At 41.9% G+C, this 27,861-nt stretch overlaps 2 protein-coding genes and 1 long non-coding RNA gene across 3 annotated transcripts in view; 1 reads left to right on the top strand and 2 right to left on the bottom strand.

Annotated features, from left to right (window-relative positions):
* The window catches only part of MCCC2 (methylcrotonyl-CoA carboxylase subunit 2), a 131,763-nt gene that overhangs the window by 63,883 nt on the left and 40,019 nt on the right, over nt 1–27,861 (top strand). The window contains exons 11-13 of the mRNA XM_040341466.1: nt 3,249–3,321; nt 3,419–3,495; nt 20,310–20,376. Coding sequence (XP_040197400.1) covers nt 3,249–3,321; nt 3,419–3,495; nt 20,310–20,376 — 217 coding nt within the window. The remainder of the gene's footprint in view (nt 1–3,248; nt 3,322–3,418; nt 3,496–20,309; nt 20,377–27,861) is intronic.
* LOC120930242 (ubiquitin carboxyl-terminal hydrolase isozyme L1-like) lies at nt 19,246–19,991 on the bottom strand. Its single transcript, XM_040341469.1, has one exon. It carries the CDS (start codon nt 19,939–19,941, stop codon nt 19,534–19,536), a length of 408 nt encoding a protein of 135 aa, XP_040197403.1. The 5' UTR covers nt 19,942–19,991; the 3' UTR covers nt 19,246–19,533.
* LOC120930251 lies at nt 22,067–26,541 on the bottom strand. The gene is made up of 2 exons (XR_005747678.1): nt 26,460–26,541; nt 22,067–22,166 (listed from the first exon to the last, which is right to left on the bottom strand). It is a non-coding gene; the product is annotated as an uncharacterized LOC120930251 (long non-coding RNA).

Raw genomic sequence — 27,861 nt, 5'->3', positions numbered from 1 at the left:
AAAATTTAACAACCAAAATAAGTCAAATAAAAGTTTGAATGTTAATGGTAAAAAAATAAACCTAAAAATAATAGTGAAGGGGGTAAATAAATTGATTAGTGCTGATTAGGGTAAACTAAAGGTTCATAGGATATACATGTATAGTGAAGCAGCGCTAATTACTAAAAAGCAATAAATATAAAGTGCTAGTGAACAAAAATACAAATTTCTTCTTCAGGTGTATCACATCATAATGGCATCCAAATAAAAAAATGCAATAATAAAGTACATCATATCACAATGACATCTAAATAAATGGAAATGGTCCATTAATAAGGTGCATCCAAAAGAATCAGATGATTCAGAGAGATAGTCAGTCTCTTATTCAGAATATTAATATTCCCCTGTGCAGACAAGCAGGGATGAGGGGGAGAGGGACAGATAAGGGAGTCCAGATTGCATATGTATGAAAATAACATATAAATGTCCTCCTAGAATCCTCCCCCAGTGGTGCTAGCCTCTCACCTTATAGAAGGACACCAACGGGTCTAGTAGTGCATCAATGAGTGTTGGACATCAAAGCGGGGGCTTTCTCCTCCTTGGTGTATCCAGAACAGGGAACCACTGCAGCTTTTCATCCAATCTCCACAGCCTTTTCCTTAAAAGTAATGTCTCCAGATCCATGAAATCAAAAGCAGAAAGAAGATTCTCCATATTGTAGTAAGTTAACCGCATGTTGCCCACAGATATGTCAGCAGATTGGCAAGGGCAGGCAAAAGGACATATATATACACATCCCCTTTTAAGAAGTAGCATTGTGGCCGCAAGCTCTGTGGCTCCGACCGCGGGTCCCGCGGACTTGATGTCCGCGGGCATACCTGCGATTGTGTTACAGTGAGGAAGAAGGGGGAAATGCTGATGTAAACAAGCATTACCCCAGTCTTCCTAGTGACAGGACAGTGTACACAGCTTCCTGTAATTGGAAGCTGTGATCACTGTCATGTCGCACATAGCCCATCCCCCTTACAGTTAGAACACATCCCTAGGCACACTTAACCCCTTCCTCGCCCCCTAGTGGTTAACTCCTTCACTGCCAGTGTCATTTTCACAGTAACCGTGCATTTTTATAGCACTGATCGCTGTAAAAAATGACAATGGTCCCAAAAATGTGTCAGAAGTGTCCGATGTGTCCGCCATAATGTCTCAGTCATAAGAATCGCTGATCGCCGCTATTACTAGTAAAAAAAAACTATAACTATATCCTATTTTGTAGACGCTATAACTTTTGCGCAAACCGATCAATAAACACGTATTTCGATTTTTTTTTTTTTAACCAAAAATATGTAGAAGAATACGTATCAGCCTAAACTGAGGGAATTTATATATATATATATATATATATAGATATATAGATATATAGATATATATATATATATAGATATATATAGATATTTATTATATCAAAAAGTATTGCATTTTTTTCAAAATTGTCACTCTATTTATTTTTGTTTTATAGCGCAAAAAATAAAAACCGCAGAGGTGATCAAATACCACCAAAAGAAAGCTCTATTTGTGGGGGAAAAAAGGACGTACATTTTGTTTAAAAGCTGCGTCGCACGACCGTGCAATTGTCAGTTAAAGCGACGCAGTGCCGAATCGCAAAATGTGGCCTGGTCTTTGACCAGAAAAATGGTCCGGGGTTTAAGTGGTTAAAAAAATTCTTGCGTTTTTATTTAAAAAATATCAACACAGTTTAAAAAATGGCAAAAACATGGCCGTAACCGGAAGTGATGTCACCAAGCTCCTTTTGACGCGTTGCGTCACAACACATGTGACTTTATCAAAGGTATTGGTACTAGGTGACGAAGATGAGCTGAAATACAAATAGTCATGGAAACGGCATATTGGTCAGTAATGGGCTTAGCATATGCAAAACAAGAAGTGGAAGCAGAGAGATCTGGGGGTAACTGGACCAAAAAAGGAAAAAAAATCACTAGCTCTCACTAATCTCAAATATAGTCAAAGACTGTGGTATAAAAGCAGACAAAAATATTAAATACTCAAATAATAACAGGTAAGAGATGGTAAATAAAAACACAAATAAAAATAAAACCCAAATTTAAATAAAATAAAGATATAAAAATAAAGGTTAATAGTGGGTTTAAAAAAAAAAATATATATATTTTTTTCACTTCTACGGTTGCTATACTCATGTCATGTGCAGATGATAGGGTAACCTCTTTGGTATGCACATGGATATTAAGTAAATGAGTTGGTGCATTGTACCTCTCAATTACATTTTAGGACACTAAGCGAGCACATGATGGCTACCTCACTATCTGCCCCAGCAACAGGTGAAGTGTTCTTCCCATAGAAATAAATAAAAGAATTTTGTTTTTTGCTGGGGGATGCGGAATCTTTTTAAAAATGTGTTGTTTTTTGTTTGTTTTACCCAAGATCCAGTACTGGTTAAAGCGGTAGTTCACCCCCCCCGACACATTTTACCATCGAGACAGGCATTGTAGCGCGAGCTACAGTATGCCTGTCCCGATTTTTTTAACCCCGTACTCACCTTGTAGTCGTCCATCGTAGATTTCGGCTCCCGCGGGGAATGGGCGTGCCTATGGAGAGGGAGGATGATTGACGGCCGGCCCTGGCACGTCACTCTCCCCGAAGACAGCCGGAGTAGGTCTCGGCTCTTCACGGCGCCTGCGCACAGGCTATGCGCACGCGTCGTGAAGACCAAGCCTATTTCGGCTATTTCCGGAGAAGCGTGACGCGCCAGAGCCGGCCGTCAATCATCCTCCGTCTCCATAGGCACGCCCATTCCCCGGTATCTTCGATGGACGACTACAAGGTGAGTACGGGGGTAAAAAATTCGGGACAGGCATACTGTAGCTCGCGCTACAATGCCTGATTTTAAGGTAAAATAAAAAAAAAATTTTTTTTCCTGTCGATAGGGTGAACCCCCGCTTTAATTACTAAAAGTTGCAGAATGACAAAGTCTGCCATTAAGCAGGCCATGAACAAGTGTAAAACGGAAAAAATGTGGTCGTTGGTTTTTCACATCATTAGTGTGCCAACATGCGATTTTCATGTCGCAATCGAAAGTGCCTGATCCAACATGCTGGATTTTGTTTAGAAAAAAAAATAAAGAATGATGGCACAATCGTATGCGACATTTTTCGATCAACAGAACGTTCAGTTTTTTCATATACATGCTTAATTTCTCTTACAAAAATACTTCCTCTTGTTCCTGCTTTTTATAGGTCATCGCCAGGGTTGTTGATGGAAGCAAATTTGATGAGTTCAAGGCACTTTATGGAGATACACTAGTTACAGGTACAAGATGCTGAATTGTCATATTTTATTACAGCCTGTGTGCATTTTTTAAGATTCTGCCTTTCACTAAAATGTTAACATTGTTTCCATTTTAAAGGATTTGCCAGGATATTTGGTTATCCTGTCGGAATTATAGGAAATAATGGTGTCCTTTTCTCTGAATCTGCAAAAAAGGCAAGTAATAAACACAATGTCCTTCTGTTGTCTGGGGGCTATGGGTGGAGCTTGATAGGTTTAACCAGCTGCCATTTACATGTGTGTAAATTTCATTGATGGTTGCTTTTTTTAGAGCTGTTATGTTCATAATAATTTATATAAATTTGTTTATCACTTGAACAGGAACCAGTTATATTAGATTAAGGGATGTAGTTACAGTGCATCCGGAAAGTATTCACAGTGCTTTCCCTTTTTCCACTTTTGTTATGTTACAGCCTTATTCCAAAATGGAATTAAATTCACAATTTTCTTCAAGATTCTACAAACAATACCCCATAATGACAACGTGAAAGACGTTTGTTTGAAATCTTTGCAAATTTATTAAAAATAAAACAAAAAAATGTACATACAGTAAGTATTCACAGCCTTTGCTCAATACTTTGTTGAAGCTTATTTGGCACCAATTACAGCCTCAAGTCTTTTTGAGTATGATGCTACAAGCTTGGCACACCTATTTTTGGGTGTTTTTTTCCTATTCTTTTTCGCAGGACCTCTCTAGCTCCATCGTGTTGGATGGGGAGTGATGGTGCACAGCCATTTTCGGATCTCTCCAGAGATGTTCAATCAGGTTAAAGTCTGAGCTCTGGCTGGGCCACTCAAGGACATTCACAGAGTTGTCCCAGAGCCACTCCTTTGTTATCATGTCTGTGTGCTTAGGGTTGTTGTCCTGTTGGAAGATGAACCGTCACCCCAGTCTGAGGTCCAGAGCGCTCTGGAGCAGATTTTCATAAAGGATGTCTCTGTACATTGCTGCATTTATCTTTCCCTCGATCCTGACTAGTCTCCCAGTTCCTGACGATAAAAAATATCCCCACAACATGATTTTGCCACCACCATGCTTTAATGTAGGGTTGGTATTGGCCAGATGATGAGTGGTGCCTGGTTTCCTCCAGACATGATGCTTGCCATTTAAGTCAAAGTTCATTCTTTGTTTCATCAGACCAGAGAACTTTGCTTCTCATGGTCTGACAGTCCTTCTGGTGCCTTTTGGCAAATACCGGGTGGGCTGTCATGTGCCTTTTACTGTGGAGTATCTTCCATCTGGCCACTCTACCATACAGGTCTGATTTGTGGAGTGAAACAGAGATGGTTGTTCTTCTGCAAGCTTCTCCTCTCTCCACAGGGAAACGCTGAAGCTCCGTCGGCGTGACCATCAGCCTTATAAGGCCCTTCTCCCCCGATCGCTCAGTTTGGCTTGGTAGCCTGCTCCTAAGAAGAGTCCTGGTGGTTCCAAACTTCTTCCATTTACAGATGATGGAGGCCACTGTGCTTATTGGGACCTTCAATGCTGCAGAATTTGTATCTGTACCCTTCCCTAGATCTGTCCCTTGATACAATCCTGTTTTGGAGGTCTACAGACAATTGCTTGGTTTGTGCTCTGACATGCACTGTTATCTGTGGGACCTTTATACAGACAGGTGTGTGCCTTTCCAAATCATGGCCAATCAACTGAATTTATCATAGGTGTACTCCAATCAAGTTGTAGAAACATCTCAGGGATGATCAGTGGAAACAGGATGCACCTGATCTCAATTTTGAGTGTCATGGCAAAGTCTGTGAATACTTATGATTGTTTTAATTTTTAATACATTTGCAAAGATTTCAAACAAATTTCTTTCATGTTGACATTATGGCGTATTGTTTGTAGAATTTTGAGGAAAATAATCCATTTAATCCATTTTGCAATAAGGCTGTAACATAATAAAATGTGGAAAAAGTGAAGCGCTGTAAATATTTTCCGGATGCACTGTATAAACAATTGTCACAGCTGTTCGTCCATTGTGAATAGGGGAAGTACCACATTATGGCCACTAGCTAGCACTGACTATCATAGGGAATAAGTATTCTCTACAGCTCTATATAATGGACATAGTGGTATTTTCCCCATATAAACATTCGTTGTGCAGAGAATATAGTCTGAGAACATTTGATTTTGCAAAATTTGCATGTAACAAATTTACATGCAGTTTGGATGCCCGAACAAGTATGCAAATTTTTTTTTTTTATTTATAACTACACTTTCCAGTAATCCTTTGCAACCAAACAGTTTCCGGTTTACTGTATTCAGATCAGTTTAAAGGGATTCTTTCATACCAGGTAAACTTAAAAAGAAAGGATAAAGATAACCAACTCTTCTTGTGCTGCACCCGTAATCCAGGTGCTGACTCCAGTAGCCCATCTTTGCTCACCTTCCAAAAATCTTTGTTAAAAATCTGTGTTAAATCCTCTTGCTGCATTAAACAATCAGCAAGCAAGCTGTATACTGGCTATCTCCACCCAAAAGCCAAACTTTCTTGATATGTTTCACCGCTCCTGGCTTGCTACTAAGGACCAATGTTCTTCTTCTTTTTTTTGGTGGAGACAAATTTTTTTTATTGAACGTTTTTATGTTATGTGCTTTAGCCCGGGTTCATATTGGTGCGATTTGACATGTGAAATTGGCTGCAATTGCCGGCAATGGCACCGCCATAATTGGCGTGCGGTCGCTGCACCAATTTTAAAAAGTCAATTCTGTACTGCTTTTTTGCGATTTTCATTGACATCTGTGCAGAAACCCACATAGATGTCTGACATGCAGGAATGAAATGGTGCGAGGTTTTGCTGAACCATTTAATTCCTGCACTCAGTGTAAACCTAGGCTTAAAGCCTTGTTACCGAAGCTACAGTTCTACTTTATTACCATTCCAGAGTTTTCTAGATAGGTAGATAAAATTACGGTACATCTGAGATTAGTGCAATGTTCCTGATGGGTCATCTGTGCCATCTTTCATCTGAGATGCTGGCCCACTTATCACAAGGTTCAACAAATATGAAATCATCTGGAATTAAATCTATTACTTTCTAGTTTCTTAAAAATGCCCGAACTGGGAATGTATCTGTTCATGTGTAATGTAAAAAAAGGGAAAAACTGCGCTAATCTAGAAATACAAAGTGAGCAGCTACATAAGCAATGTGACAACAATTGGATGGAAATAGTGAAGAAATATGTAGCGCTAGTAAAAACACTTATAAAAAATGCATAAGTGAAAAACCATGGATAAATGCAATTAAGCCACAGTAACGTGTAAATGATTGTCCATTGAATGATAATAGAAGCACAGAAAAACAAAAGTAGAAAGCATATGACCACATCATCGTCATGGAGGGGACATTCTGCACGAAAAAACAGGAGTAGATGGAATACTCTTACCGGATAACGTGGATCTGCTTGTCAGCGATAACAGATCGTAAACGCATGGAAGGACTCCACTCGAATCTGCTCAGCTGGACGAGGGCCCGATGGTAGACTCCACACAGGATATCCAGATGAATGGCTGTAATCCTGGACTGGAACCTCACCGTGGGTAAATTCGCTCAGACTCAGATTCACAGGCAAAGACAGAAAGTCTGCTTATTCCAAAGCAACAATCGATGGTATAAAAAGTGGTATCCACTCAGAAGTGGGTAGGTACAATCGTGGAGTATGAAAAAACTTAGTATCCAAGCAGGTCATACAGGAGAAAGGAAAAAACAGTGCTCCGGATGGTGCAGGTAAAAGAGGATAAGGTTTTATTGTAGTAAAACCAAATAACATAAAAGTGATCACTGTAGCATAAAAAAGATAAAAGCAATATGGGGAGCAGGTGTACCAAGCCCCGACGCATTTCGTCCAACTGCACTTCAACTGTTGCATTCATGTGTAATGTGGCAGGTAGATATAGCGAAATAAATAATTATATGTTTGGTAAAGCCAAAGTTTTGAGTTGCTATGAGAACACAAATAGAAAGGAAATCTTTCATTGCAGATGCTTGTTCCTGTGACAACTGTTTTTAAAAGGAATTTCACTCACGTTGTAAAGATATCCTTTAACTTCCTGTTAAGTGTACAGGACAGTAAATGCAAGAGGAATCTCCCTGAGACCTAAATGGCAAAAAAAAAATGTAAATCCCTGTAAAATTATTTTTTTTATATCATTTACTTTGTTGTGTATATAAACCTGCTATTTATGCACTGATTTGGTATTTGTAGTGCCGCGTACACACTATTGGAAATTCTGACAACAAAACCGTGGATTTTTTTCCGACAGAAGGTTGGCTCAAACTTGTTTTGCATACACACGGTCACACAAATGTCACATACAACACTACGACGAGCCGAGAAAAATGAAGTTCAATGATTCCGAGCACGCGTAGGATTTTTGTGCGTCGGAATTGCATACAGACGATCGGAATTTGCGACAAACTTTTGTTGTCGAAAAATTTGAGAACCTGCTCTCAAACATTTGTCCGATGGAGCCTACACATGGTCGGAATTTCCGATCGTGTGTACGCAGAATTACAGTAACATTTTTCAGGTATAATATCTGCATGCTATTTTATTTAATCTTTTGGGCACTTTTTTTCTGCAACTTGATATTTGGGAAGATCAGTGCGAAAGCCAAAATATAATCTTTTTCTGGAATTTTGACAAGCCATTTTACTAAATTGAGTAGCAGTTGCCACGGCATAAGCCTCAAGAATGCTGGATGGGCCTCAAGATAAATTAATCAGTGCCCTCAACCCTTCGATGAGAAATGGCACAAAGCAGCAAAGGAAATGTCACCCCACTTATTGTGCAACCTCGCTCAATGAACAGCTGTGCCATACACCCATTGACACTTCATACCATACCTGTATGTGTGCTATTACCAAGAATTCAATTTTCCACAAGCTATTTACGGTAAACTGTCAGGTCTATCAGGGAACCTGTTTTTTAATACTGTATGCAAAATACCTTCAAGTCTCTAACTTTAACCCTTCCCAGCTTTTCAACTGACCACTGAGCCGCTAACAAAGACCTATTTCAGCTCTGCTCAAAGATACTTTAAGATTGTCATACAATTGTTTACATAGGCACATTTATGCAGTGAGGCCTCGTACACACGACCGTTTTCCTTGACAGAATCCATCAAGAAACTTGGTGACAGAGCTTTTTTGCGGAGGAAAACGGTCGTGTGTATGTTTTTCGAGAAAACTGTCGAGGAACTCGATGAAAAAAAAAAGAGAACAAGTTCTCTTTTTCCTCGTCGGGAGTCTCAATTTTCTCGTCATGTTCCTCGTCGGGCTGGTTCTCGACGAGAAACACGTTCGTGTGTATGCTTAGAAATAGAGGTCGACCGATATGGGTTTTTCTCTGGCCGATGCCGATATTTAGAAATCGCGGCGGCCGATAGCCGATTTATGATGCTGATTTTTTTGGCCCGATATGTTAAGCCGATTTTTCAGGCGTTTTTGGGCTAAACAGTAAAGTTAGCCCATATTTTTATTTTTTCGTCCAAAAGTTTTCATTATATATATATATATATATATATATATATATATATATATATATATATATATATATATATATATATATATATATATATATATATATATATATATATATATATATATATATATAATATTTTACATTTTACACAAAAACAGGTAATAAACTTTTGGATGAAAAAAAAAATATGGGCTAACTTTACTGTTTATTTTTTTTTTTGTTAAAGTATATTTTTTTTCCCCAAAAAATGTGTTTGAAAGACCGCTGCGCAAATACCGTGTAACATTAAATATTGCAGCAATCGCTATTTTATTTCCTAGGGTCTCTGCTAAAAAAAAATATATAATGTTTGGGGGTTCCAAGTAATTTTCTAGCAGAAAATACAGGATTTTTACTTGTAAGCATCAAGTGTCAAAAAAGATTTAGCCTTTAAATGGTTAAACTGAGAATTCTCCTACACGGAGTTCAGTTAATTGATAAGTAGCAACATTGTATATCTTTTCTAAAACTTGGCAGGCTGCCCAGGAGGGAGAGAAGGTCTTCTACAGGAAGCTTCAGGCAACTTGCATTGACTTCTATTACAGAAGATTTTTGCAAGTCGCGGTGCTGAAGTTTAAATCGGCATTTTTAAAGCACAAATCGGCCGATGCCGATTAATTTAAAAACGCCAAATATCGGCCGATATATCGGCCAACCGATATATCGGTCGACCTCTACTTAGAAACCCACGCATGCTCAGAATAAAGTATGAGACTGGAGCGCACCTTTGGTAAAAGTAGCGTTTGTAATGGAGATGGCACATTTGTCACGCTGTAACAGACTGAAAAGTGAAAATCGTCTCCTAACAAACTTTTACTTAACACGCAGTAACGTGAGATTAGCAAAAGCAGCCCGAAGGGCTGTGTTGTACGTCACCGTGTTTGAGAACGGCGAGATTTGGTCTTGACAGTGTGTCCGCAAAGAAAACTTGTCAAGTTTCTCGACAAGCCTAACAAGGAACTCGTCGAGGAAAACAATGTTTCATTTACGACGAGTTTCTCGGTCGTGTGTACGAGGCCTAAGAGTGATTAAAGGTCCAGTCCATCTAAAACCATTTTGAGGCATGAGAGTTAAACCACCCTTAATTCCTTATTTGTCATGGGGACTTAATTGTGACACATTTCTGCTAGACTTCCTAGGTCTGAGCACTGGTGTTGGACATTATGAGGGAAACTCACTATCCCTGTTGGATTTTTAAATTTATTTTATAATATAGAGAATGCAACATGAGATGGTTGAACACCCAAAGGTTGGCAAAAACACTCAAAAGAACAGTTAGGAATTATATCTGGAATTTGTTGGATTTGGGGCTGACATACTCTTGGGGTATTTGGCTGCCTTGAGTGAGTCTGAGCTTCTGATATGTTTCTGTCCCTTTTAGGCTCCATTCACACTAAATGCGTTTTTTGATGCATTTTGCAGAAATGCAGGAAATTTTTTAACATGGGTTCCTATGGAACACGTTCACATTAGTCCAATTTTTTGCACTACATATAGCTAGTTGCTAAGGAGGGGGCTGGGAAGCCGGCTGCTGTGTCCTTAACAACCAATGAGTCATCAGGCTTCCCGCTGACAGCTGAATGTAAAAAAATAAAATGTCACACCCTTCTGAGCATGCCACCCAGCAGGTCAGGAAGGGGTGGGGCGAGGTCCCCCTCCTGGACTTTACCAGACTGCATGCTCTACTGGTTCTGCTCACTCACAAGTTATAAACATTGCAAGAAGCCCACATCCTTGCTGTATTCTTTTAGGGTCAATGCAGTGTCTGAAGTAAGGCTTCATCACATGATGTTAACAAAGGAACTGTAGGGATAAGGCCTAAGGACTCTGATAACGAGATTGTCCGATGTACGAGAAACCAGTGGATCATTCAACAATCGGTGTTCTGTCAAAACTAAAATATCAGTTCTAAATGGAAAATCTCAGTCCCCGGGCATAATCTGTTATTTTATGTTTTTGAGTATGAGCTGCATGTATCATGATATACAGAACAAAGCATACAAAAACTCTTTTTTCAACAGTTCCCTTCAGCATCTTGTAAAAAGGGGTCAAACGGCTCTGGGGAGTGGCCATCTTCATACTGAGCACTCGTGGTGGAAGATCTAGAAGTTTATCTCAGAGCATTCCGTTTTGGTGCTGGGATTTATTCACTTATGGACTTTGGGCCAAACCCTCAAAAGGGATACACAGGCGGAACTGCTGTTCAGCCTGCGTATCCCTGTGCCTATCTTTGGAACTGATCCTCAGAAGCAGTTTTCCAAAGATAGGCAGAAGATCCGACATCTGTAAGAGACTTACACTGTCGGATCTTAGGATGCAGTACCGCATCCGCCGCTGGGGGCATTTCGTGTCGAAATGCCGCCTAGCGTATGCAAATGAGGACTTACGGAGATCCACAAAGCTTTTCAGCTTTGTGTTTTCTGTGGAAGTTTACGTTTGCATACGTAAAATTAGTTCTGCTTTTACAAAGTGTAAACTAGTTACACCTTGTAAAAACAGACCTTTTTTTCGATCGCCGCGATTTTTTTGAAATTTTGAATTTTATTTTTCGGCGCGTAACTTTTTTTTTACCCGACGCAACTTTATTGTCCCGTCGCAATCCACAAAGCCCGGTGTAACGTAATTTCGCGCGCTGCCCGTCGGGAAAATGACATCACGAGCATGCGCAGTACGGCCGGCGCGGGAGCGCGCCTCATTTAAATTGTCATCGCCCCCTGCAGAAGAGGACCGCCTTGCGCCGGAGACATTTAAGTTACACGGCCGAAAATTTCTAGGTAAGTGCTTTGTGGATCGGGCACTTAGGTAGAAATTTTCCGCCAGTGTAACTTAATAATTATATATAATTAATAATTATAATTATTAATAATTATATATAATTATAATTCTACACAGTTAAGAGATTTGTTTACTTTAAAGGGGGCAGCTGTTGGTTTATATGTTCTTATCCCCACAAGGCACCATTTTTTTGGTATATATTTTTCGCATTATGTCAACAGTTGTATTATAAAAACACTTGTTTGGTTGCTTGGCTTCTGTGAGTCACTAATACACTGCACATCATTTCTGTGGTAAATCAAGACAATTTTACTGCTGGGAAGCCACAGCTCAGAAATATAGTACCACATTAAGATAGACCTCTTTACTGCATTTGGTTTGAATAGCACAGAAAGGCCGTCGTATCTCTGCGTTGCGCCGTCGTATCTATGCGCCTGATTCTTAGAATCAGTTACGCATAGATATCTGTTAGATCCGACAGGCTTAAGTCTATTACGCCGTTGGATCGTAACTGCATTTTTACGCTGGCCGCTAGGTGGCGCTTCCGTCGAATTCCGCGTTAAGTATGCAAATTAGCTAGATACGCGAATTCCAGAACGTGCACCCGGCCGACGCAGTAAAGTTGCGCCGTTTACGTTAGGCTTTTCCCGGCGTAATGTTGCCCCTGCTATATGGTGGCATAAGTGCAGCGTAACAATGTAAAGTATGGCCGTCGTTCCCGCGTCGAAATTTTAAAAAGTTACATCGTTTGCGTAAGTCGTCCGTGAATGGGGCTGGACGTCATTTACGTTCACGTCGAAACCAATGACGTCCTTGCGGCATACTTTGGAGCAATGCACACTGGGAAATTCCACGGACGGCGCATGCGCCGTTCGGGAAAAACGTCAATCACGTCGGGTCACAGTACATTTACATAAAACACGCCCCACTGATCCAAATTTGAATGAGGCGGGCTTACGCCGACCAATTTACGCCACGCCGCCGCAACTTACGGAGCAAGTGCTTTGAGAATCCAGCACTTGCCCGTCTAAGTTGCGGCGGCGTAACGTAAATCGGATACGTTACCCCGCCGCAGAGATACGTGGCTGGACGAGAATCTGGCCCAAAGTCCTTAACTGCTTGCCGACCGCGCACCGCCGTTCGAAGTCGGCAAGCTGGCTCTCCTGGGCGAGAGCACGTCATTCTACGTCGGCTCTTTCAGCCGCCACGAGGGGCGCGCGCGCCCCCCGCTCGCCCCCGACTCCCGTGCGTGTGCCCTGCGGGCGCGATCGCCGCCGGGCACACGCGATCGCTCGTTACAGAGCGGGGACCGGGAGCTGTGTGTGTAAACACACAGCTCCCGGTCCTGTCAGCGGGGGAAACGCTGATTTTCTGTTCATACAATGTATGAACAGAGGATCAGTGTTTCCCCTAGTGAGGCCACCCCCCCCCCCCCCACAGTAAGAACACACACCCAGGCATACTTAACCCCTTCCCCGCCCCCTAGTGTTAACCCCTTCACTGCCAGTGGCATTTTTATAGTAATCCAATGCATTTTTATAGCACTGATCGCTATAAAAATGCCAATGGTCCCAAAAATGTGTCAAAAGTGTCCGAAGTGTCCGCCATAATGTCGCAATACTGAAAAAAAATCGCTGATCGCCGCCATTACTAGTAAAAAAAATATATTAATAAAAATACCCCCTATTTTGTAAACGCTATAACTTTTGCGCAAACCAATCATAAACGCTTATTGCGATTTTTTTTTTTTTTTTTTTTTTTTTTTTTTTTTACGAAAAATAGGTAGAAGAATACGTATCGGCCTAAACTGAGGAAAAAAAATGTTTTTTTATATATTTTTGGGGGATATTTATTATGGCAAAAAGTAAAAAATATTCATTTTTTTCAAAATAGTCGCTCTATTTTTGTTTATAGCGCAAAAAATAAAAACCGCAGAGGTGATCAAATACCACCAAAAGAAAGCTCTATTTGTGGAAAAAAAAGGACGCCAATTTTGTTTGGGAGCCACGTCGCACGAGCGCGCAATTGTCTGTTAAAGCGACGCAATCCCAAATTGCAAAAAGTACTCTGGTCTTTGGGCAGCAATATGGTCCGGGGGTGAAGTGGTTAAAGAGAAGAGTATATAAAACTCTACCCTAAAGCCCAACCAAACTTTCATATATATCTCATAAATAAATCTCAGGTGCATCAAAACAAAAGTCTTGCAGTTTGTTTTCATTGAAAAGCGACCAAAGTCTGAGTAGAAATGCCTATCCACTTTCCAGAGTGATGAAACATCTGTTGGTCTTTGCAGATGCTTGGAAAACGTCCATCCATGTAACCTGGGTACAAAAGGTGGTGTCCCAAACTTGAGATTCGTTCTCTGCTCCCTCCTTGCTTTCCAATATCTGATCTCTCTGGGTCCCCTCTGCACTTTAACAATCTCCACTAGGAGCTTTCCTGGACTCTTGGACCAAGCGGTCATTGGCCAAGTTCCTGTGGAAGTTTTTTGTTTTTTTTGTTACACAAACCTATTCTTTGTGCTTGGACCTTAATACTCTCAATACTTGCATTACATTTTATAAAATCTAGATTTAAGCAATATGTTTTTGGTTCTTTTCACCGGGGAGGCCTCAAAAATAAGAATATCAAAAATGCCCCCATCCTTCCAGTACATTAATGCTCTCTACATATTGTGATGAGACCTGCACCATTGTATGGCTATTGCGTTTAACCTGTCCTCTACTCCTCACATCAGCATGCTGACCCTGTTATTGGTAACTATGCTCTCAGGGTGTTTCAATAATGGGCTACTTGGTAGGGAGTATAATGGGTCTCTGACTGTCCAGTTGCTACAAAGGTACAGATGGATCCTGTACCTCCAGGAGTCAGTGGTGTACATCAGCCATCACAGAAGCAAGAAGTCTCGCTGTGCAAAACATGTAGAACAAACCATGTCTTGGGCAAAACATCATGTTCCAGCTCTGTCAGCCATGTACGTGACCAGCATGGACACTTGGAAGGCATATTTTCTCAGCCAAGAACGACCTAAAAGAGTGGTCTCTGTACCAGAGGTATTCTAAGACCTATTTTGCAGGTGGGAGATGCCATATTTGAACTTCCTGAGCTTTCTATTCAACAACTGGACAGGTTTATGTCCAGGTCCCAGAATCAGCTGGCAAAAGCCATTTATCTGTGATAACCAGAACTATCTAATCTATGCCTTTCCTTCCCTGTAGCTTCTTCCTCAACTGCAGGACAGAGGGCATGGTTCTCATGTTCCCGGATGGGTCCATGTAAGACTTCTCGCAGACTTTCCATATGCTCTGCCAGATTGATCTGCTAGCTTCACCCCAAAAATTTCTATGTGGGCTAGATTCTTTCTTTGCTGTAGTGGGTCTAGCTCAACATTTTTGCCCTTTCGTATCATCAAGGGTCAGATCTCTGCTCTTGCTATTCTTTTCCAGAGACCATTTTGCTTTCCACTCTTTAACTACCTTCTGACCGCTCACGGTAAATATACCACAAGCGGACACAGGCACAGTCATGTACATGTACGTGATACCCTTTCTTCTGGGTTTGGTGCAAAGGGTATGCCTTGCGGCTTCCATAGTCCATTTTCCTCTGCCACTGTGAGATTTAAATCCAGTCCTCTTTGTACTGAAGAAGCCCAGTTTTACCCTTTTAGAGACATTCTTCTCTCTGCTCTGACCTGCAAGGTTATTTTCCTTGTAGCCATTACCTTTACTAGGCAAGTGACAGAACTGGTGACCCTATCTTGTAAGGAACCATTTTGGTTCTGCATAAGGACAAGATGGTCCTGAGGCCCAGGCTTTCCTTCTTTCCTAATGTAGTAATGGCCTTCTCCTGAACCAGGATCATGTCCTTCATCCTTGTGTCTAGCTCCAGTTTACCAGAAATAAATCCTTTTTCCATTGCCTGGCTGTGGGCTGAGCTGTGCTGTGTGTTTTTTCTCTTGGCAACGGTTTCTTTAAAGAAGACCAATTTTCCCATTTTTTTTTTTTCCTATTCTGGATGGACCAAGGAAATATGTCATTGTTCTTGTTCCACCATTTCTTGGCTTATGGTCTTAAGGATTAGGTTCTTCCCTTTCCAGTTGAGGCTTACTTTATCAAAGCCATGTACGCTTCTTGGGAATTTTAGCATCAGGCCTCTTTTCCCAGGTTTGCAGGTCTGCCACCTGGTCTTCTGTTCTGACATTTTCAAAATTTGACCAGGTGTTAAAGCCCTGCATCTGCCAGTTTCAGGTGCAGGGCTCTTTCAGTTGCAGGCAGCCCTTACCTTGTTTCTTTATTCAGAATGTCAGCTGCATTTTTGGGCAGGGGGACTCAAAGAGGAGGATCCGGGCTGTTCTGTGCAAAACCACTGCACAGGGCAGGGAATGGTTAGAATTGCTTTTTCCTGGGCCCTATTCCAGCCCAGAAAGGTCTTTCTAATGGGATGGAAATCATCCTCACCACCCACGGTTACCTCATGGATAACGCCTATGGCAAACACTCTTTTTATGGAGTGGTACATTTATCAACATAGGGGGAGCTCAGGCAAGTTTGAGAGGCTTTGGACCCCTTTGACTCAATACGCCCTGATTATGCCCACAGGTTGATTTTATTCAATGTATCTTGTGCCAGGTGTGTTGTATGGCTGAGAAGGGATACAGATACTCTGGCACCTTGAAATAGAAATATGTTGTGATGTGTTTCAATGCTAGATGCGGTATGTATATTGGCACATCAGTAATGTAAATGTATGTACACTGAAAATTGTTTATGTATTCAATAAAACTTTTTTCTGAATAAAAAAAAGTGGGGAAGAGTCCGGGGCCGGACAGCTTAACCCTTGTTTACTACAAAACATTTCAGGAGACTCTAAGCCAGGAGATGCTCAAAATGTTTAACTCCCTAGCGGACCCTCAAACCCAGATGGGCAGGCTTCTAGAAGCTCACATAACGGTCATCCCTAAGGAGGGCAAGGATCCCTTACTAGCCGCAAATTACAGACCCATCTCCCTACTCAACGTAGATATAAAATTCTACGCAAAAATTTTAGCCAATCGACTGCTCCCTCTCATCCCGGGACTGGTCACGTTAGACCAAGTAGGATTTGTACCAGGCAGGGAGGCCAGAGACAATTCCATACGCGCTCTAAACTTACAACATTGGCTACAGACGTCAACAGCTAGGGGCTTCTTTCTATCCCTTGATGCGGAGAAGGCGTTTGACAGGGTAGCCTGGGACTACATGCGAGAGGTCCTGAAGAGCATAGGCCTAATGCCTCGCATGGCTACGTATATTGACGCCCTCTATTCCAACCCGTCGGCCAGGGTGAAGACCAACGGCTTCCTGTCAAGCGCCTTCTCCATTAGCAACGGCACCCGTCAAGGATGCCCCCTATCCCCCTTGATTTTCGTTCTGACACTAGAACCCCTCTTGAACAAATTACGCAATAACCCTGACATTAAGGAGTTACCATAGCGGGGAGGGAATTCAAAGCTGCTGCTTTTGCAGATGACATCCTGCTGTCTCTACAACTGCCCAGGATCTCACTGCCAAATCTTCTAAAAGACATAAGCCAGTTTGGAGAACTCTCAAACCTAAAGATAAACTATTCTAAATCATATGCCTTAAACGTCTCGCTGCCACACCAGGAAATGCTACACTGTCAGCCACCTCCTTCCATTTAAATGGGAAGGAATCCTATTACATACCTGGGCATTCAGATTGCCAGGAAGATGACGGAACTCTACAAACTACATTTCCTGAAAGCTCTTACAAGAGCCCAGAAAGACTTGAAAGACTGGGCTAATTTGAACATCTCCTGGTTTGGCCGCGCAGCTCTAATCAAGATGGTGATCTTACCCCGTTTATTATACCTGATACAGTCTATCCCAATTCATCTCCCCGCTTCTTTTTTTGCGGCCTATAGACGAGCTTGCTCCAGTAATAAACCCCCACGCTGCCACGCATTAAATACTCCCGTCTCACTCTCCCCAAAGAGCGTGGCGGAATCGGACTGCCAGATCTTTACAAGTATTACTTGGCTTGCCACTTGACAAGGATTGCGGATTGGAAAATCCACTGCCTAGAAAAGGCTTGGGTAGCCTTGGAAAGGCTCTCAATTCACACTCCAACACACATACTCTCGTGGCTCCCACCTCATATATGGCCCCAGGCAATTAAAGCCAACCCGCTTATCTACCCAACTCTAGTAGCTTTCAATAAAGCGGTTTCCCAACATAACATCTCCTCCCATCTAGGCCCACTGACGTCACTAAGGGGGAACCCGGACTCTCCCCCGGGTGCGACCCCTCGTTTCTCCAGAAAGAATGGCCACACTCGGATATCTTCGTGAAACACTTGTTTCGGGGAGGGAACCCGAAGCCTTATGAGAGACTGGCAGCTGAGTCGCGCACGCAGTCTATCCCGTTTTGGCCATACAGACAAATGAGACACTATCTTTCGTCTAAAGCCCCGAATACGACCTGGTCCAGGCCCCTTACCCGCTTCGAATCTCTGAGCCTTCAGCAAGCCCCACAAAGGCATCTCATCCATCTACACCTTCCTCCAGACAGACTCCTTCCCATCCTCCTCCAAACACCTACATGAATCCTGGGAGAAGGATCTTAAATTGACCCTCACAGACGAGGACTGGACAAACATTTACACGACGGCCCACAAAAGTTCATTAAATGTAGCAATCCAAGAAAATTGGTATAAAATCATTACCAAGTGGTACAGGACCCCTTCACGTTTACACAAATTCTCGCCTACAATCCCTAACATTTGTTGGCGATGTAATACTGATGTGGGATCCATGATTCACATATGGTGGGAGTGTGGGTCCATCCAACCGTTTTGGGAGAAGGTGCACTCCATCATTAAGACGGTAACAACATACGAGCTAGACTACAACCCTGCCCAGTACCTCCTACACCATTCAACCCTTCCGAAAAGCTCTTACCACAAGTCTTTAGCCATGCATATGGTGAATGCAGCCAGGTTATACATCCCTAATCATTGGCGCTCACCTGACGCACCAACCATCAGAGAAAGGCTATCTAGAATTGCAAAGATTGCAGAATTAGAGGAACTAATTTACACATCCCAGGAACGTTTACAGAAATTCACCCTAACATGGGCATGCTGGACCCACTTCACATTTTCTGACAGCTACAGATCCTACTTCCCCTCCTGAACAAATGCGTTAATGACTTGACCACATCCTGTAGGGTCCATGCTCTTCCCATCCCTATGTCCAGACCCTTCACCCTTTAGGACCATCTGAAGGAGGAGTGACTTTCATTCCCTCTCTCCATCCCCTCCCCCCATCCTTTTCATCTCTTTTTTTCTTCCCCTCTCTTGGATTACCCCAACCCCCCATTTGATAGTATCGTTTGATGGATATTTTCTTTTTTTTTTTTTTTTTTCCAAACTTCAAAATATTTTATTCAGAACTACTGAACAGAAGTGCAAAACAAGTAATCAAGACAGGCACATTTTTTGTAGGTAGGTGAACAGTTGAAAAAGCACTTAAGATTTGTTGGAATGGCAAGCAGGTAAAACATTAGCTGAAAAGCTTAAGTGTCAGGTAAACAAAAGTGCATTATTAACAGAACTGTGAGAAGCCTGACATTGAAAATATTATGCATCCTTGATAAGAGCCACAGCTGAAAAACGCACTTCATCTTTTGCCTGCTCAGTGTACTGCTTGCAAATGTGAACTGCATTCTCCAGGAAGGATGCAGATAGTGGTCCGTGGTCAATAGGCTTTTCAAAATGCCCATCAATCTCCTTCAGCTGCTTATTTACAGGAACCAGCACCAGCACATTGCATTGTTCACCTCCAGCAGGCCTGACAAAGCCCTCAGCTGCAACAGACTTGTAAGCTGACAACAATGGCTAATTTTTCTCCAACAGCTTGCCTCTTTCCTCAGGTGAGACAGCAGTAGCCTTATCAATATAGCTCTTCAGTGAAGAATCCTTAGCAAAAGTCACAAAAGCCTTGTTGTTGGCTACAGTGTGAATCAAAGCAACAAGTCCACTAGAGTTTTCAATTGTCTGCTTCAAGTAAAACACTTCAGAGCTCAAGTTTTTGGCCTTCTGTTCCTCTGCTTTTTTTTTGCGGAACTCTTCAATCTTTGGTGTTAGTGGGAAGGTGAGCACTACAGCACAAACTGGTGTGGAAAAGGTTTTTAGGTAATCTGGTTCAAAACCCAATACGTCCACATATTTACAGCTGGCAACGCCAAACTTCTTCAGGAGTTTGTTCAGCATCTCAGGGTTGATCTCGGTAGGTGGTAGCGCCATTCTTTCTCACTCTTTATTATTTTCTCGTCGTTCCGATAAAGCAAGCAATGCGAGCTTGATGGATATTTTGTGTTCATTTATTTTTTGCAATGTATGCATGTCACTGAAACCAGTTATACTTCTGTTTTGATACTTGTCTATTGTGACTATCACATACGCTTGTAATGCTTCTTTTTACACCAATAATAAATAAAAAATTGTGGGGGGGGGGGGGGGGGGGAAGTGTAAAAATGCAAACGTTTTAGATGCGCAAATGTGAATGGCCCCATATGGTGATTTTCATTGGACCTGGTAAATGGGTTTTAACCAAAATTACAGTTGTATGTAGTAGGACAGCCCAATCATATTGTCTGTTTTGCATTTTACAGGGCACTCATTTCATTCAGCTGTGCTGTCAGAGAAACATTCCTCTCCTTTTCCTGCAGAACATTACAGGTGAGTGTCGCAGATGTTGCTGCTACATTGTGTTACTCTATTATACCTGCAGCTGGTTTAGTAGTTTGTAACAAAGCCAAATATCTTGGCTAAATATCATGATAAAAAATACATAATTTTAAAGGACATATGAAAAATATATAAAAATATTCACTAATGTTTTCTGTGAAAATATGTTTTTTTTTTTTTTTTTCATTACAACACCCCCAAATGTCAGATTTTTTGTTGTAGAAGGGAAGTGCGTGATTAGCTAGCAGGCAGCATAGGGCATTTGAGGCAATATTAATTCTGTAAATTGGAACTCTATGTTAAAGGTCACTGGTAGTCCAAAGAGAATGCAGGAGGTAAGTATTGGAATGAGGTGTGCAGAACTGTGTTCTCTGAATATATTGTCCTAAGGGCACATCTGGGATTTGTGGATGAAGAGAGCATGTGCACATTGCTTTCCAGATCTTTTGTCAGGAAACAAAAATCACAAATATACTTCAACTGTATATTTAACTATTTGAATGTAATATATATTTGCCTATTCCTAATAGGCAGTAAGTGATCTTTAAAACAACCTTTCTCTGACCCCTCTAGCTGCGGGATCTCTGGTGCAATGCACAGCAGAAGCCCTAAAGACCTTTTTAAGTGTTACTAAACCCAGGACCTGCATTCACTATATTTGGTCTCCCACAGTACACAGAACATGGAAATTTAATTATTTGACTATAAACTGCTAAATACCTTTTCTCGTCAGCAGTATATAGCAGTCTTATGACTTCTATCAGTGTCTGGTTAAAGCTTGTAGGAGGAGTTTTCATTCTCCTCTGACTGTCTTATGAGACTGCAGGACCCCTACACTTTGTCTGGACAGTGCTGATTTACCCTGTGCTGATCACATGCACCTGCCCAAGCAAAAAAATAAAAACTATCTAGCATTACACACCAAATGGAGCATATGCAGTGCCCCCCAAGACTCTGTTCTATTAGGAGATGGATTGGGGACAGTGAAAGAAAGGAAGGATCAGAGAAGACAGGATCTAACAGCCTTTTTACACAATGCACAGGATTAACCCCTTAGGTTCCACAGTAAGTACTGTCGTGGGTTCATTAACACTTTAAAGGAGTTGTAAAGGCAGAAGGTTTTTAATCTTAATGTATTCTATGCATTAAGATAAAAACCCTTCTGTGTGTAGCAGCTTCCCCAGCACCCCCCCATAACACTTACCTGAGCCCCATCTCTGTCCAGCAAGGTCCATGAGTCCCTCGGCCATCCAGGACTCTCCCTTCTGATTGGCTGAGACACAGCAGTGGTGCCATTGGCTCCAGGGCCGGCCTTAGGTGTTCAGGCGCCCTGTGCGAGCTAATCCTGTGGCGCCCCCCCCCCCCATCTCCATTCCTCGCCCCCTGGTCACCTAAACATACACAAAGAGGGAAAAAACAGTTTGCATATCGCAGTGCGATCTGTCAGTTTGGACAAGAATCGGATCCATAGGTTTGAACACCCATGCAAATCCGATTCTGCTGCGGACCAAAAAAAGGGTCCTGTGTGACTTTGGTCCCAATGTCGGACATCGCATATATGTGAACCGGCCCTAAATATACATTAGTTTATGCATCATTTTTACATTTGATGTTTCTACCAGAATCTCACTGTCACAAAGGTGTAAATTCAAATACAATTGTCAAATCATTTGTGACCTACCTATCTAACTTCACGGCAGTTGGCACTGACTCACTGGCACACAAGTTCACCAACACTTGACTGTCTGTCTTCCCGGGCCTTCTCAACACCACGCTGCGGGCTGGAGAAGAAGATGAGATTAGAAGATGGGGGGACAGGAGGAGGTGGGTGGAGCAGGCCAGCCCAAATCCACTAGGTGTGGAGGAGGAAGAAGGTAAACCCTCCTCCGCTCTGAATGCTGGAGCCTCCGACGGAAAGAGAGGCTAGATCCACACTGGAATGACTTTCCCTCCAGAGTTTTTTGCTCTCTTGCGGAGTGCCGCAAGGCTTAAGGAAGGACCCTGAGGTGGAACATCTTATTACTGCTGCTGCTTGTGTAGGTGGGATGTGTACTGCACCAATCACATGGGATGAATAGGAGATGAGGGTCAGCAGGGATTGGTGCAGCACATATCCCACCCACACAAGCAGTAGCAATAGTAAGATGCTCTGCCTTGGGGTTCTTTCTTAGCCCCTGAAAAAATGAGAGTAAGGGGATGGGAACCATGGGGTAGGGGAGTAGGAGGGTTGAAAAAGGGGGTGAGTGGGTAGGAGATGGGGATTGGGTAAAAGAGAACTGGCGTGGTCAGGGTAGAGAGAAAGGAAGGAAGGAAGGAAAGAAAGAAAGAAAAAGAGGGGAAGAAAGAAAGAAAGAAAGAGAGGGAAAGAAAGAAAGAGGGAGAAAGAAAGAAAGAGGGAGAAAGAAAGAAAGAGGGAGAAAGAAAGAGGGAGAAAGAAAGAAAGAGGGAGAAAGAAAGAGGGAGAAAGAAAGAAAGAAAGAAAGAGGGAGAAAGAAAGAAAGAGGGAGAAAGAAAGAAAGAGGGAGAAAGAAAGAAGGAGAGAGGGAGAAAGAGGGAGGGAGAAAGAAAGAAAGAAAGAAGGAGAGAGGGAGAAAGAGGGAGAAAGAAAGAAAGAAAGAGGGAGAAAGAAAGAAAGAGAGGGAGATGGAGAGGGAGAAAGAAAGAAAGAAAGAAAAAGGAGGAGAAAGGGAGGAAAGGGAAGAAAGAGGGAGATAGATAGATGGATAGAAACAAAGGAATATATATAGAAACAAAGGAAGATGTATAGAAACAAAGGTAGATAGATAGATAGATAGAAACAAAGGAATAAAGAAAGATGGATAGATAGATAAAGATAGATAGATTGATAGAAACAAAGGAAGATAAATAGATGGATAGATACATAAAGATAGATGGATTGATAGATAAATAAATAGATAGATAGATAAATATAGATAGATAGAAAAATAGGTAAAGATGGATAGACAGATATATAGATAGATAGATGAAAATAGATAGATAGATGAATAGATGAATAGATAGATAGATAAAGATAGATGGATTGATAGATAAATAGATAGATGGATTGATAGATAGATAAATATAGAAAAATAGGTAAAGATGGATGGATAGAGATAGATAGATAGATAGATAGATAGATGAAGATAGATAAATAGATAAAGATAGATGGATTGATAGATAAATAGAAAGAGATAGATGGGTGGATGGATGGATGGATAGATAGATAAAGATAGATAGATGGATTGATAGATAAATATAGATAGATAGAAAAATAGGTAAAGATGGATGGATAGATAGAGATAGATAGATAGATGAAGATAGATAAATAGATAAAGATAGATGGATTGATAGATAGAGATAGATAGATAGATAAATAGATAAAGATGGATAGATGGATGGATAGATAGATAGATAAATAGATATAGATAGATGAAGATAGATAAATAAATAGATAAAGATGGATAGAAATATAGATAGAGAGATAGATAGATAGAGAGATAGAGAGATAGATAGATAGAGAGATAGATAGATAGACACATAGATAGATAGAAACAAAAGAAGATAGATATAGATAGAGTAAACTCCTGCGCTGTCTGAAAAGTGAAAGGAGAGGGACAAACTAAAAATACTGCTGCAAATATAAAAGTCTACCTCGATAGACTGAAGTGAAACAGAAGGATTAAATTGCAATACTTGCGCTGTAGGGTGTGGAACAGGGAATAGGTAATGGACAATAATATTTATGAGTGACTAGTGAAAATATTATTTGGTGAAAACAATATTATAACAGTGAGCCAATACAAGGACAGTCTTTAATGAGCAAGTCTGCACTCCAGGGAGGTCCAGATCCAGTGCAGTCCTGCCGTGCATTAATGTGCTCCAAACGGAGATTAATCCTAATCTCCAATGTAAAAATAAAAATGCAATCAAAAAATGAAGATACGGAAAGTACACGGAAAACAGTCCTGAAGGAAGTATATATGAGACCCTTAGATCCGTAATATAGGTGAAAATAGGATAGTTGAGCCAACACCAAAGTTATATGTAAACACCTTTGGTGAACCCAGCTGCTCACCTCGAGTTGACCACAGTATGTCCAGGTTAAAATGGTCTAGGTGGTTACAATCCACAAATAACACATGTAAGTCTCCATCCGATGTTTAACATGAAAAAACACAAAGTAAAAAGACAAAAAGAGGCTGATGGTGAAATACCGTCACAAAAAAGATATTGGCAAATGGGATCTTGGCGAATGGGAATGCACTCACATGTGAGTGAGAGATCTCAGACTCATATCCACGAGTACCGCACTCGTCGGTCCCTCTATCTTTCCTCTGCTTCTTTCCACTAATTCTCAGGGTTCAGATGCTGGCTGTTTTAATCTCCCCAGGGTTTCTCAGTGTGTGACACTGTCTCAGCTGCTGTGGGCTTGTAGTAACTCCTGTCCCTCTCTCATTAGCTCAGATGGAGCGCTCAGGTGGCGTTTGCAATGTGAAAAGGGGTGAAAGAAACATACCCATAGTATAGCCCAGTCAGCAATATAAACCGATTTTATTAAAAGTAACAATAAAAACTCACATATCAATGCGGAAACTCAGCAACAATCCTTACGAGCGGCGAACTCGTATGTCCGTTCGTCAGATGTTTGTGGTGTGTCCTGCCTACCAATCCCGACGCGTATCGTCACGATCACGTGACTTCATCAGGGGATGATGCCTGAGCTGTCTTCTCCCTCCTCTGCCTCTCTCTGTGGATTTCTGGTCTGGTTGCTTCACAAGTCTGGCTTTAGGTGTTGGCTGTGTCTTGAAAAATTCACAGCCAACACCTAAAGCCAGACTTGTGAAGCAACCAGACCAGAAATCCACAGAGAGAGGCAGAGGAGGGAGAAGACAGCTCAGGCATCATCCCCTGATGAAGTCACGTGATCGTGACGATACGCGTCGGGATTGGTAGGCAGGACACACCACAAACATCTGACGAACGGACATACGAGTTCGCCGCTCGTAAGGATTGTTGCTGAGTTTCCGCATTGATATGTGAGTTTTTATTGTTACTTTTAATAAAATCGGTTTATATTGCTGACTGGGCTATACTATGGGTATGTTTCTTTCACCCCTTTTCACATTGCAAACGCCACCTGAGCGCTCCATCTGAGCTAATGAGAGAGGGACAGGAGTTACTACAAGCCCACAGCAGCTGAGACAGTGTCACACACTGAGAAACCCTGGGGAGATTAAAACAGCCAGCATCTGAACCCTGAGAATTAGTGGAAAGAAGCAGAGGAAAGATAGAGGGACCGACGAGTGCGGTACTCGTGGATATGAGTCTGAGATCTCTCACTCACATGTGAGTGCATTCCCATTCGCCAAGATCCCATTTGCCAATATCTTTTTTGTGACGGTATTTCACCATCAGCCTCTTTTTGTCTTTTTACTTTGTGTTTTTTCATGTTAAACATCGGATGGAGACTTACATGTGTTATTTGTGGATTGTAACCACCTAGACCATTTTAACCTGGACATACTGTGGTCAACTCGAGGTGAGCAGCTGGGTTCACCAAAGGTGTTTACATATAACTTTGGTGTTGGCTCAACTATCCTATTTTCACCTATATTACGGATCTAAGGGTCTCATATATACTTCCTTCAGGACTGTTTTCCGTGTACTTTCCGTATCTTCATTTTTTGATTGCATTTTTATTTTTACATTGGAGATTAGGATTAATCTCCGTTTGGAGCACATTAATGCACGGCAGGACTGCACTGGATCTGGACCTCCCTGGAGTGCAGACTTGCTCATTAAAGACTGTCCTTGTATTGGCTCACTGTTATAATATTGTTTTCACCAAATAATATTTTCACTAGTCACTCATAAATATTATTGTCCATTACCTATTCCCTGTTCCACACCCTACAGCGCAAGATAGATAGATAGATATAAACAAAGGAAGATAGATAGATAGATAGATATAAACAAAAGAAGATAGATAGATAATTGGGAGAGAGAAAGAAAGGTGAAGAGAGAGAGAGAAGGGAATGAAGAAGGGCACCCCTACATCAGTGTACAGTACTCACTTGGCAGGAGGGACTGGATGGATATCAGACTCCTCCATCTTTCCCTTCTGTTTGCTGGGCTTGAATCTTCCCGCCCACATTCCTTAGGGAGCAGAACAGTGTCTGTCGGGAAGAGTGGGCGGGGCAGACACAGGAGCGAAGGACGAGAGGAGGGGGAGGAGTAGAAGCAGCTCCTCTCCTCTTAACTGGTTGTATGGGCAGCAAGGGGAGGGGAGAAATGTTAGAGCTGGCTGTGACACGCCCAGCTCATCTCTCTCTCTCTCTCTGTCTGGAGCTCTCAGTGAGCTCCGATCCCCTTGCTGATTTTCTCACTCGCGACCAGCGCTGTGATTGTGGCGTGGATCTCTGCTGCGAGCTGTGATGGCCGCATGGCGCCCCCTGTTGTCCATGGCGCTCTGTGCGGTCGCACAGCTCGCACAACGCAAAGGCCGGCCCTGATTGGCTCCCGCTGCTGTGTCTTAAAGTCAGTTAGCCAATCAGGAGATATAGGGGGCGTAGCTGCTTGTTGTGGGGCACTCGACAGGAGGGAGGGGCCAGGAGCAGGGCATGGAACTCGAGAAGAGGAGGATCTGGGCTGTTCTGTGCAAAACCACTGCACAGGGCAGGTAAGTATAACATGTTTGGTATTTAAAAAAAAAAAAAGAAGGACTTTAGTATCACTTTAAGTCTTTTCTCTCACCACTCAGGAATTTTACCGTTTTTTGTTTTTTTTATTTACCATCTTTTTTGTTAAGCAAAAAACCCGGTGGTAATTAAATACCATCAAAGAAAAGCGTGCTCTGTCTCTAAAAATGATACACATTTAATTTGGAGTATGCTATATAGGCCCCCTAACCAGAGGGAGGAGAGGGAGGCAGATCTCCTATCACAGTTCGGAATAGCGGCAATGATGGGAGGTGTCATCATAATGCTGGATTTTAATTATCCAGACACAGACTGGGCGGAAGGAACCGCACATTTGTCCAAGGCTCGCCATTTCCTAAATGTCTTACAGGACAATTTCACGGGTCAGATGGTAAATGCACCAACAAGGAAAAATGCGTTACTTGACCTACTGATTACTGACAATACAGACCTGATCACAGATGTGGAAATATGGGGCAAATTAGGAAACAGTGACCGCAGGTTAATTCGTTATAGTATAAATCACACAAATAGGAAACATAGGGGAATACAAAGACACTGAATTTTAAAAAGGGCCAACTTCCATAAACTATACTAGTTTATGGAGCATATAGATATAGAATGGGATAAAATCCGAGGAACAAACAACATGGAGGAAAAAGAGGTGTGCTTGAAAAACATATTAAATAAGGGTATTAGCCAGTGCATCCCAATGGGAAGTAAATTTAAAAGAGCTAATAAAAGTCCTGGATGGCTTAACTCTATTGTAAAAATGCAT

The sequence above is a fragment of the Rana temporaria genome, chromosome 1 (genome assembly GCF_905171775.1).
Source record: "Rana temporaria chromosome 1, aRanTem1.1, whole genome shotgun sequence".
Taxonomy (NCBI): domain Eukaryota; kingdom Metazoa; phylum Chordata; class Amphibia; order Anura; family Ranidae; genus Rana; species Rana temporaria.
Note: the sequence above shows the minus strand (reverse complement) of the source record. Positions and strands in the feature narration are given on the sequence as shown.

Coding starts and splice junctions, on each gene's coding strand:
- LOC120930242 (XM_040341469.1), bottom strand. CDS start 19,941: ATGGCGCTACCACCTACCGAGATCAACCCTGAGATGCTGAACAAACTC.